The following is a 13,517-nucleotide window of genomic DNA, read 5'->3' as shown; positions in this document are numbered from 1 at the left end:
CTAGTATCTTGAGCTTTAAAATTATTTTTTAATTAAATAATAGAGATGGTCAAATCTCTGTACACCTTTTTTGAAACGGCATTTTCCAGCACAACAACTTCACTACATTTTATGGCAGCTCTAGAAAAAAAAATTGTAACAAATAAAACAGATCAGTGCAATTGCTTTATTCACAAAGATTGTTTTGGAAGGAATGGAAATGTTTTTAAAAAATGTATTTAATCATTATCTACTATTTTAAATTTTCTATTGCAGTAGTGTACTGCATTCCTAAACTGCACACAAGCACTTAGTGGTTATTTATAGAAGATCTTAGTTCTCGTGTGTTTTGGGAAACATTAACAAAGAAGAGGATGCTGGAATGGGAGAAAAACTATTATCTGATGTTTATTATTTAATCTAAAACACTGTACACACATCTGAATTTCCAAAGTCCAATTTACTCTAGACATTTCTGCCATTATGCCATGAAAAAAATCACACTTACCTTTAGTTGTTAGATCAGAGTGCCACCAACTGCATAGATTGAATTCCACAAGGAACCTGGAGAAATTATTAGAGTTTTCACATTACCCCACACAATGTTTGCAAAACACTAAACTGGCAGTAGCTTGATAACATTAATCCTATTTTAAATAAAAGCTAACACAGAACTGAAATTCAAGTTAGTGGCATAACTGGGATTAGCAACTACTGCTATTCTCATACTTTTACTGGGTTTTTTTCTTTACTTTTGAAAACTTAATCTGAAATTAACCTCATCAATAAATCATAGATTTACCCATTTTTAATTTAAAATATTGAATGTATTTGAAGTGTCCATTAAAATTCTCAAAGCATGTCACCACACGCTATTTTTGCTGTTGAATGTTATTTCTTCATCATGTGGATATTTTGACTCTAGTAAAATGTCATGGGATTATAACTGGCTACCATACAGGAGTACACATAAAATACTTTCTTTTATTAATTCCCAAACTGAAATAATAAAGCTGTTTTATTTCTAAGAGCAGAAAAGATTAACCACTGTCTAATCAACTCTAACTAAATTGTAAAGAACACTAAAATACACCATGATTTACTTGGAAGAATGGACTGAAAAGTGTCAGTCAATCAGCTGTTGTATGAGTAAAGAATGAAACCAATATTCAGTTTATCATATGCCCATAAATCTACAATACTTATAAACACAGAAGGTTTCTTAATATTTTCAAAGCTGTGATATGTGGCATCAGTCTCATTTTAACACAAATTCTTTCCCTTATATTCACTTAGAAAGCTGCATTTCAGATCAATCTCAGCCCTCTGGCAGCAGCCACTCAGTTAATTCTCCTTAACTCTTGTTCTGAACTTTGAAAAAAAACTCATACAATTTACAATTAAACAAAATGACTACAAGAAAAAAATCAGTTCTAAGTCAGTAAAGATAAAATTCACATTTTATATCTGCAGCTCTGCTTCCAGATAAGAAGAATAGCAAATCACATAGCTTAATAACATGACATATTTTAAGGCTTCCTCTTCTCCATATGATATTGCTATTTCATAGGCACCTTCTCTTAAAGATAATGATCATTATGAATTAACTGGGAATTTTAGAATTAATGGAGATAGAAAAATTCAGCAACATCTTAGTACACCTTATCTGGCACTGTAATGGGTCCATCTTACAGAATTTTATGAAGTGACAAACAATACAGTGAGTCAGGGTAACAAGTTTCTCTTCTGGCAGCAGCCCACCCAAGCAGCATCACAAACAGCCAGTCATGTTTCTAAAATTTAACAGTAACCACAAAAAGAAATTTGGGTTGTCTACTGTGATCTGCTAAACAAAGACATACAGATATAAGTGAAGACCATGAATGGAATAAAAGTGAAACTGCAATTATACAGCCAAAATTTTCTCAGATTTTAAAAATGCAAGATTGGGAAAAAAGCTGACAAATATTACTATATTTAAAATCATGTCAGAAAAGCAGCATGATGCACGAAAAATGCAAAAGGTACAAATAATAATATTCAAAAGTAAAATTATTTAGTAATTCACAGAAATATTTGTTATGTTCTTGATGAAATCTACTTACAAGACAAGTTCAGTCATAATCCACTTTACTGCAGCAAAGAAGGCATTATAAGGCTGGAGAGAAGCAACTCATTTAATAAAAAGGCAAAACATACAGCATGTATATCTTAACTGAATTCTTCATGTAAAAACAATGCTTTGGATATTCAAATGCACGTGGAGCATAAAACCTCCATTTTTTAATGATCAAGAAATATTATTACAATGATTATTAAAATGCATAGTAATGAAATTTCCTTTTTATCATACTTGGTCATATACATATTATCAGTGGGAAAAGGAAAGTTTTTACAAATGATTCTTAAATCTTTAACCTCTAGGGGTTCCTATTTCCCAGGCTATTGCTGGAGGAACAGCTCACATAGAGAATATGAGCTTTGCCTGGGCTGCAGTTCACAACCTTGCCTCCCTATAATGCAAATCTCCATTCATTACCTCAGCCTCATTAGGCTCAGAAAAGCTTCTGAAGTCTGAATTTAGCTAAATGTTTATCTGTGTCATTTGACAGTCTACTTGTAAGCACTTTAAGAAGCTTTTTCCCTCTTCCTTCTGTTTTTCTGGATCATAACAAATACAGCAAATCCTTTGAAAATCCTCTGTTTACAGTACTTCTAATACATTCTGAATATATTTCATTTTTGAAAAGGCTATTAATAGGATTAATCTTTCATGAACAAAAATCAGGCAGAAAAGCCAGCTTCCAGAAATTTGGAATTTCTCCTCATCTCCCTTATCTTTGTTAGGATGTCCTAGTTAAATAGAATTCTGCAGTGTCTTTTAAATACAGAGTATTTTAACAAATAGAAATCATAATGACAGAATTCCTCAGATATCTAAAATCATGCTTAACCACCCCAAATCAGCACTCACTGAAGCAGTGCTGTTTGGCAGAGCAGTAACAGGACATCTGAAATTTTCAGGGGCCACAGAGAAACTTTCTGTGTGGGGCTGAGGACTCACAGATCCAAAGAACTCAGTCAGTGCCATGGAAGGCTGAGATCACAATCCAGCAGAATGCACAATGTCTGAGACAGCAAAGATTTTCACCTGTGAAACCCTGTCTTATACAAAAAGATAAAGAACTACAACACTTTCCTAAAGATGAAAGAGAAGAAGATGTCAGCCTTGTAGGACATTTATTTATTTTCATTCTTAATCAGAAAACCAGAAATTTCATGCCTAAGTAATTAAATTTGTTGCATACTTTTGTTTTCATAGTGCCAAATTTAGTAAAATACTGTATTTGTTATTATTTACAAAGAATACTTATTTAGTATAAAATATACCATGTGTTTTTGTAACTATTTTCATATTAGAAGTTAATTAAATTTTAAAACCCCAATGTATCTGAAAAAATTCATTAATGTCTACAGAAAATGAAAAAAAATTTTGATTTGAAATTCCAGTGGAAAAAATGTGTCATTACATTGATATAAATGCATTCTCATGAAATGTGATTTCACTCGAGAGCCTTTTCCACTCACAGACAGTTCCTTCAAAATTTGCAACAAAAACTGCAGGAGTTTTATTCTCTCTACATATTTAACCCATCATGGAGAGTCAAAATAATTTAGTTCTGTGGCTTCATGTCACTGCTACATTTGCAACAAAGTGGTTCTATGGAGAATCATGTAGGTCTTGGACCAATTGAAACAAAAGAAGTGCTAAATAACAAAGTATCTGGATGGCTGTTAAGAAGCAATACTACTGTGAGAAAGAAATGGACCAGGTGATCTGTAAATCTAGTCCATCCCTAATTTCTCATCTCACTCCCACAGTCTAAAAGGCTGGGATAGAGTCTCTGATGCCTCTTCTCCTTGTCTATGCTGCTTAGAATAGGAACGTTTTAGGGAGTTTCCATCTTGTCCCTACCTCTATTCCCATATTTATAAAACCATAATTCTCAAAAGGAAGGATAACCATTTGTAAGCAAACAATCTGTTTAAGCAGAAATTATACTGGATACTGCCTAATAACCTGATATGTAAAAAACTGGGCACAAAAACAAGAAACATGAGGAATCAGCCCTACCTGTCTTTAATGCAAGTTCTCTTTATACTTTCTCAATAGTCATGGTTGATAGAAGTGACTGAATCAGCAGGAAAGTAATAACCTAAAACTCTGTTCATCTTTCATACTGAGGATTACCAAAACTCACTTGAGGTTTAAAGAGCTTGACTATCTTTACATAAAAAAAATTCCTCGACATGTCTCAGTGTATCTCATAACAGATGCTGGGTTTTGTTTCCCGGATATCCTGGACAAAATTTGGAATAATAAAAAAATGTCTTTTGGATTAGAGCCCACTTTTTAAGGGATAATGCTTCAGCTCTATATGCTGACTGCTTAGGCAAACTGGACTGAAAGCCCCAAGTCTTTGGATAGAAGGTTTTTGTTAAGAGTTGTAATATATTTTAAGATAGTTCATACAAATGTGTATCACAGCATCCTGTTCTATTTCATTAATAGTTTAGGTGTCATTGCAGTCTAGTATTTATGATGTGAAGATTGTCTTTCTTCGGGTTCAGACTGTAGAGGATAACAAACTGATAAATGCCGTTAAGTCCAGGCATATGAAAAACAGAGTCATGTAAATATGTAAATGGAAACAGCTCCAAAAGTACAATATTATTAGTTATTTTTCTTCTAGTTAGGTCTACATATTTCTAGTTAGACATGCGCTTAAAAATAGTATCAGGTAAACTTTCCAGACTGGCAAAATTGCCAGTGTTTTGCTGCTATTCTCTTTATATAAGATTTTTTTCATGCTATTACTGTTATCTTTTTGTGAAAACAGTTCCTTTTTAATATGCAAAACCTCTAACACCTGATCAGTTCTGATAGATTGTTATAGCAATCAGTAAAATGGTTATAAAGCATCCTTGGGGTTATTATTATATAGGATTAGCATATTATATAGGATTTAGCAATAAGGAAGTGTTGCCTTGACAAGACCTAGATTGTCTCTAATCAAGCCTAGCAGAAGGACAGGGCAACACAAGGCTTTAAATGCATCAAAATTCTACTTTAAAAGACATGCTTAAATACTAAGAAAAGGAAATTGTTAAAATCACTGACTTGTATGCCTTGTCAATGAACTATTCCTTTCATATAAAAAAAAAAATTCAATTTTTAATTTGAATTACATGTTTACATACAGAAAAGCCATATGTGATTCCAGTCCCCCAGACAAAACATGATCTACTGCCAAATTTACAAATTCTTAAGGAGGCAGATTCATACAGTGCAAAAAATGTTCCGACACAACCTCAGGCATTGTGGCCCAGCATTAAAATGATTGAACTTGAAGAAACTGAACACTTTACATTAGCTTATAATGAACCACCCTTTGTATGCTCTGGGATAAACGTGAGCGCTGTAAGCATTCCAAATCAAAATAACAGTCTTACAATGGCCATGAGATATCTGCAACAATTTTCTTTGATGATTTCATGGAAAGATGCTGATAAGATGTGCTGTACTTACGTCCAGTAAGCTATGGGCACTGTCGCTACTCTCTTTGTTTGTCCTACACATGGCCTGGTAGTCATAAAGAGTAATTCTACAGGGAAGAACAGAAAACTGCTTGACTAAAAGAAGAAAACACAGTGGAATAAAAATGATGATATGGAACATTCTGCTCAGAAAGTTGACAGGAAAATAAAAGTTGTAACAGCAGGGCGGGGAAAAGGGAATGGGATCATTAAAATACAGGTTGCACGAAAGAGTGTAAGAAATGTTGTGAAAACTTTATAAGGATTTTAGCAGACTACAGAACAAAGCAAAAGCATAACTGGGAGGAACCAGGGGAAATATACAGAGAGAGTAACACACAATGGCATAAACAGTGTAGGGATGAGGAGAATACACATCCAACACAATGCTTAAACAGTTGGTTCTGGACTAAGATCAGCACATTTAGCCCCAGAAAGAGCCTATGCATTTGAGAGGCTTCTCACAACAGACCCCTTGAACTTCAGTAAAAGCAGAAACGCTCTTCTACAGTCCCAGCATCTCAGTGCACAACAGCTTTGTAACATGGCATTGCTTCTGAAGAAGACAGAGGTGGAATTTCAGTGCATCGACAGTACAGATATTTGAAGCAGGATGGATTTACCTTTGCTTCTTTTCATACAGGCAAAATATTTCAGGTACCTGCTGTAATCAACTTATACTAGAAGCCTCCTCAGATGCATAGTAAAAAGAGAAATTTACTTATGCTTGCAATTTTACTCATCATTGAAACACTTCAGAGATCTAAATGTAAAATCCAGAACTCAGAGCTAGTACATGGAATTATTGTGATTATTTCTCTAAATCTGTCTGTCCATAGAACAATCAATTAACTTTATCCATCCACATAAACAAAGAATTTAAAATGTGTAGGAGATGTAAAAAATCTTCAGCTGATAATTTGCAGCAAGTGTAAATATACAGAACTCACTATTGTTATTTGAACATTTCCATTTGACTTTTGCACCATCAGAAGGACAAGAGAACACAACTGGACAGAGATGGTTGATAGAGGTATGAGATTGGACTTCAGTGTTCTGCAATGTGTGCCTTGCTTCTGAGTGAAGAGGAAAGAAGAGCACACAAATTCAGCTACAGAGAGGATGTCCCAGAAGCTGCCAAAACCAGGTCAGGAAATGCATTCAGCATCACCATCAGGCATCCTGCACTGCATGCCATGAAACCTTGCAACCTGTACCAATAAAATGTTGCATTCCATTGTGGTAGAAAGTATTTTTTTTTCCTGATCTAATTTTGTGACAGCAATCATCACTAAAATCTTCTTTATTATATTTTCTTTCTGGCTTACAGACAAAATCTCTACTATATTGGATGTCACAGCTTCAACTAAATATTTAGCACATGGTCATACTGCTTACATTGTTGTTTTCTCTTATGTTGAGAATAGAAATGCCTAGGAAGCCATTGTTTTGTGGACTGGCAGAGAGAGGCACATGGGAGACAAACGCATAACTAGAGACCTAAACATGGTGTGAGTCGAACACTGACCATCCTTGGCAGAGTCCCGCCCACAGCCAGATCCGCGCACCCAGATCTGCCAAGACAAACAGAGCAGTACACGGTGTAAGCTGTGCTGCCTCTGTGGCATGCAGAAATACACCACTTGCCCTAGCTTTTCCCCTCCTTGTTTTTCATCCTTTAACCCTGGTCCGGATCCAGTCCGTGGAAGGGAATTTCTAGAGCTCAGCCTTTCCAGCCTTGGTTGGCTCAACTATTTCATTCCTCGGGATGCAAGCACGGTGTTGTGTATGTGCGCTTGGACCACCCAGTGATGGATACAAGAGATAAATGCATAAAAAAGGGCAGTTTAGAGATGTTAATGTGCTCTCTGCAGAGTATCAAGAAACTCTATATGGATGAAAAAGTCTCATCTTGTTTCGTTTAATATCTAGCCTTAGAAGCAGAATACATTGTTTTGTCTGTTTTCATTGTAAATGTTTTTTCTTCAATGTATTATTAAGTTTGGTGACTGTTCCATGTTTGAAAGCATAATCAATGTCTCAGCTTTCAGTTTCACACAGCAGAACTTCCTGGTCAATCAGTGGACTTCATTATTCTGCTAAAAAAATCCAATATTATTATAATACCATTACATATATACTACTATATATATATATATGTGCACTATTATACTATTCTATACTTTATAAAGAATATATATACTATCATAATGTCATCTGAAAGATCTACTATAATTTGAACTTAATTTCTTATATTGATGAAAGCCTTTTCCCCCTCAATGTTTGAACTTGTATTACATTTCTTATGTAATTATTGCATTCTGATAGAGCCAACAGTTTCTTTAAATGCTCAAAGATAGAAATGTATTAAAGGACTGAAATACGTACTCCCACAAATAACCAGAAATACAAATAATACTGTTCCCCAACATGCTAGGTAATATTTTTTGTAGATTGTCTTATTTTATTGCAGGGAGTATTGAACAATCTAAGATTGCACTATGATTAAGAGAAAGAAAATCAAGAAATAAATGTAGTTAAAACACTCTTCATTTAACAGAGAAAAAAATAATAAATTTTAGAATGATGGCAGAAGGGAAGAGTTTTAATAAATAACCTCAAAATCATATGGAACACTACAGAATTTGGAAAGGCTTGATATCATCTGTGGATGATATTGGTTTTAGTTAGATGAGTTTAGTTTTAGTAAATATATTTGAATCTCCCATTGTGAAGTTTCTGGTTCAGGAAAAAAATGAGAAATCAGCTAATGTATCCAGGTTTAAAAAAAGGCAAGACAAACAAACAAACAAAAAAAACCCCAAAAAACAAAAGGAGCATATTCTTAGAAAGCTACATAGTTTTCTGAATGAAAGTCTGGAATGAGTTTTGCATTTAAACAATGCATTGCTGTCTTGGTAACTTTACAGGTGGCCTGTTCAACACCTAGCTCACAGTTTCTAAAGATGATTCAAACAATTATAGCACAGGATGTGCAAAGTATATCAGTAAAAGCATTACTACAAAATGTTCTTAAAAGACGTGATTGTTTTGTGCTAGGAACAAATAAGAATTGTGTAACACACTTCAAGATCAGTGGATGAAGCTGATAACCATGTTGAAATCTGAACACTGCCACATATTGAACCAGTTATTGATTCTCTGTCACTGTGAATGGTATTATATGTGTTCCAAGGCATTCACAATTTCAAATCTGGTTGTTTTGGTTTTATTCTTATAAATGTAACAGCAAAGCAAAATCCTTCCAGCCCTACTCCTTATAAAAGGTATTAGAACATTTGTAGCCAAAGCAGTTGCCTAAGGCACTGTAGTGTTTCTGTGCTCAGGTTTAGTTTCCAGAGTGTTGTTTTACTGCTAAAGTCTTTCTGAGATTTTCAAAAATAGACTTTCCTCTCACTCAGAAAGACTTAACCCAGTGTTGCAGAAGAAAGGCTTCCAGATCACCCTTTCTGAAGTGATTGTATTTCAGCTTTAAGCAACTTTGCAGCCGACCATATCCTGTCCAACTGCTCACAGCCAGGGAACACAGCTTCCTAAGCTCATCTGTGTGCCCACGTCCATGCTCTGTAGCACAGCACCTCCCAGGGGAGCTCTGCTCCTAATACAGAGGACATTCCTGAGACTTTGACACCACAACTCTGTCAACTTCCATGCCTGAAGTGCACAGTGCAATTGTGTTCAGCATCAGCTATTTAGCACAACCAAGATGTGCACTGTCACTTTATGTAACTTCAGGGGCCAAACACTTCTCAGTGAAAACCCTTTTATTGTCAATTTCCTGATACAGTAAATTCCACTCTCCTACTTTGCAATCTACTTACATTGAGTACAAATCTGGTTCAAGAAAATGAAACTTCCAAGACCTACCAGCAGCACAGGATATATTGGCAGATGTATTTTCTATTGCTTTCAGCCAGGTTTTCATCACACCCATGGATTTCTATTTGGTAGTATAAAATACCACCACTGACAATTGTAGCAGTTGAAAGCTCTTCAATGCATAAAATTCCAAATGTTTTGTCAGCAGTTCAAGATCTGGGGGGTTTCAAATTACGTGTAGGAATAATAAGCTTTTTACCATAGAAGTAAATGTCATATCTATAGGAAAAGAAAAAATGCTCTAAAGAGCTGAACAAAGGAAGCAAATAATACAGAAATCCTAATTATTGACACCATGCTTTATTCGGTAGTGGAAAACTTAGTGGTGACTACAGTTTGTGGTGAAAAGATGTTCATAACTCAGACATAAGATGTGCAGCCTGTCTGGTATTCTCCCAAGGAGGGGAAAGAGGGACAGAGTTGAATGGTGTGAAGAGCAAAGCTGTTTCTAAGTCTAAAGAGGTTCCTGTGGGGAGATAGCAGGACACTGTAGGAAACCCCAGACTGTTTCTGCTCTGGCTCTCACACCTGCACTGACAGATTATTAGTGTCCAGAAGCTGCCAGGACAATACCTCTCACCAAAATCAATAGAAGGAATAAAACTAAATTACAGCATTTTGACAAAACCAACTTGTCATCGTGTATCTTTGCTTTTATTGCTCAGCTATTCCTGAACTGCCAAGGTTCTCAAGGAATAACATGTATAAAAACTACAACTCAACCTGTATTTTCAGAATATGGAATGAGAACTCATTTATGTAACATATATGCCTGTGTTTCTCCATAAGCATATAAACTGATTCTGTATATGAATACACTGCATTAAAGGTAATATTTACAGAGACATAGAGTCAAACAATGCCTAAAACTCAGATTAAGGACATTAATTTTACGTATCATATGAAAAAATACCCCACAGCAATGTGGGAGTTTCAGTTTGCAGGTAGCAGATGCACATTTAGTAAATGCCAAAATAAAATGTAAACCTTGTTGTTAATGACAATTTGTCCAGTGTCAAGTCCAACAACTGCAATTTGGAATGTTCCTTCAGTCTACCTCTGATCTTCTCCAAAGCATACATGGACAATTGGCCCAATTAATAGGCAGCTAAATCCATGATTGTAAAAATCCACATGAAAATAAACACAAATTTTAAATATAAGTGTCAATTTAGCACAAAAACTTTTAAGAATATCTTAATAAAATGCTTAAACATGAAATACTGGACAAAATAAAAAACATCTTTCAGCTGGAGGCTGTGCTGCCTCAGTGAAAACTGTGTTCTGTTGTTAAGCAACTAGTAACTGTTCTCATGATCTGGCTTTAAGAATTTACTAAACTACTTTCTAGGAGAAGAACACAGTTCTGATTTTCTTTTATACTCATAACCTGGGAGAAAAACACTTGCTAGGTTTTCCTTATAAAGCAAATCAAGACAGATAGATGGAAGTCTGCCTCTTTGTGCTTGTGGAGAGCACAGGCAAAGGATCTGCACTACACAAAAAATTGGGGAACAAGACAAGCTCTCAGAGCAACAGAAACTTGATAGGGTGAGCCTCAGCTCTTGGGAAAGCTGCATTTCAGGGATGTGCCACTTCAGTCATACATCCTGACAACCTGAACAAATACCAATATTGCCAAATACCAAAATTACAAAATTACTAAATACCAAATACCAATGGATAGACTCTTCTATGTAAGAGGATGCCTGGTGGAAAGAGAACTGTGAGAGGAAATGATGCTGCTTCCATATTTGTCACATAGAATTGCTTAGTTTTCCTCCTACTGGAAAGGATGAAAGTGTTTTGAAGTCAAGAGATGTTTCATTTTCTCTTACAGATTTATTATGTTTATTTCTTTAGGGATCTCATTGCTTTGATAGCCCTTAATTTTCCTGATGTTAGTATTGGTTTTTTAGATTTTCATGGTTTGAGCTGTTGAATTTTTTTCACTGTTTTTATATAAACAAAGTGCTGAGAAAACCATAAAGAAACTTTTCTAAGTTATGTGAAGCAGATACTTTTCCATAAGCACATCTTAATTTATTTAATAATACATTTAAATCATATTTAAATTATTTAACTGTGTGCAATACTTAAAGTATAAGATAAACATAATTTTGCTAAATGAAATCATAGAGCATGTCACGTTGCTGTGCAGGCACTGATATAATTTTTCTCCCTAATTATAAACCCCATAAACTAAGAAAATATACATACATACATATGCACACATTATTCAAAAGAAGTATTGAGTTTAAAGAAATTGAAGAGGGAAGGAGGTATTTAAGTTCACTTTAAAAAATAAACAGGGAATATAAAAATTGAATTTCATCCTGCTGCAGGTTGAAAAGAAATACAGTCAGCAGCAAACAACCCCCTTTTGTTTAGCACTTCCATCTCAATCCTACAAAGCACTTCTATATCACTCCAAATTTGTGGTAGTTGGGAGAACAAAGAGTTATTTCATTCTTTTTGTGGATGCAGAGCCTGGAAGCTACAGGAATCATGAGGTGGGAGCACACACTGGCACTGCCACTCAGATGGCTGGCGCTGAAGGGACAGAGGACTCCCACCCATGCGGCTACTGGAGCTGTGAGCAAACCCTTCTGCAGGGAGATCAGGCTCCACAGAACCTTCTAGACTCACCAAAAGGGAGCACGACCAGCTCAAGCAGGGCAGGGTTATAAAATTCACCTGCTGGACTGTACATGCCAGGTAAGAAGCAAATTGCAGGGAAGGATGGCAGGGAAGGATATTATCAGAATGAAATGCGATGAACAGAGCTCACCCTCTGCTTTGCCTCCATGGTAAGAGCAGCAATGACAATATAATGTATTGCCATTGACAATATAATATGTAATGCCCACATTGTGCTCTCAGGGAAATGGTACTGCTGACAGATCTTACCATTGTACCAAGGACTCTTTTTCTTTTCTTGTTCTTTCATATAAATACGTTTTGGAAAAGCAAAACACAATCCCCAACCAGACAAATTAATAATCTTAAAAATATTGTAAATGCATCTCACTATTTTTTGTGAGAACCAGTGAAGATTTCTTCCTCATATTGTTGGAATAATTTATTTAAAGCCCTCATCTAACACAGTTCAAAGACAGTTTGGGTTGTTTTTTTGCTGGTGCTGTCTGCTGTAGACAAAGTTGCTCACTTGCAATTACTCCACTTTGATTCTGTCCCGTCTTTAACTGATTTGCAATGGTCAGTTTATCCTGGTTGAATAATTGGCTCGTGTTTACATTTTCCTTAGTATGCAGCTCAGTTGCACTGACCTTATGGCTTCATTATCTCTAATAATGAAGTCCAAGACCAGCAAAATCCTAATCAATGGTCCACTCCAAAGATCCATCCACTGCATTTCAGATGGAGCCCTCAAGCTATGGCTGTTTTCTCAATGGTGGTATCCACCACTACTGAATCAGTGAGTAGATGTTCTGTTTGAAATGCTTTGTTGGGCAGGACAAAAGTAATTGAAACACGCTAAATCATTATCACTTGATTTTGACTGTATTTTGTCCTTTGCATAAAATAAAATGTTTAATCTCTTGCACAAACAGATCCTTTCATTGCCAAATCCAGTCTATAAACAGGTATTACTTCATTTTCTTCTATGGCATATGTTAAAAATGTAGTGCTAAATGTGAAAAAGTTGCCACCCTTAGAAAAGCAGGACTGGGGATGAGAGCTAGAACCTCACATCTCAGCTCTCCGTGAGAGCTAGATCCTCACACCTCAGGTCAGTCATTCACTGGGAGTGGTACTCAGCTGCCATGCAGACACAGCACAGAAAGCTTCTTTGAGGGAGCTGATTTACCAAGGAAGCCCACAAACCACCTCAGAGAGCATCTGCATCCACCCTCACAGGTAAGAGCTAAACTCAGTGGTGGATGGCATCGGTGATATGTCTTTTTATTCATACTAGAAATGCACAGGAACATAAAAACAAAACCAAAAAAAATTATTTTGTGCTGTAAAAGGACAAAGGGGTACAGAACAGTTCTTGGGCCATGTAAACAGTACTT

General features: G+C 35.7%; 1 protein-coding gene across 1 annotated transcript in view; it reads right to left on the bottom strand.

Moving 5' to 3' along the window:
• CACNA2D3 (calcium voltage-gated channel auxiliary subunit alpha2delta 3) overlaps positions 1-13,517 on the bottom strand; it is a 406,564-nt gene that overhangs the window by 22,350 nt on the left and 370,697 nt on the right. The window contains exons 31-33 of the mRNA XM_063411460.1: positions 5,570-5,645; positions 2,085-2,137; positions 488-543 (exon numbers count right to left, since the gene is read on the bottom strand). Of these exons, the coding sequence (XP_063267530.1) occupies positions 488-543; positions 2,085-2,137; positions 5,570-5,645 (185 nt within the window). The remainder of the gene's footprint in view (positions 1-487; positions 544-2,084; positions 2,138-5,569; positions 5,646-13,517) is intronic.

The sequence above is a fragment of the Prinia subflava genome, chromosome 14 (assembly GCF_021018805.1).
Source record: "Prinia subflava isolate CZ2003 ecotype Zambia chromosome 14, Cam_Psub_1.2, whole genome shotgun sequence".
In the NCBI taxonomy this organism is placed as follows: domain Eukaryota; kingdom Metazoa; phylum Chordata; class Aves; order Passeriformes; family Cisticolidae; genus Prinia; species Prinia subflava.
The sequence above is the reverse complement of the archived record's forward strand: the minus strand, read 5'-3'. Positions and strand labels throughout refer to the sequence as shown.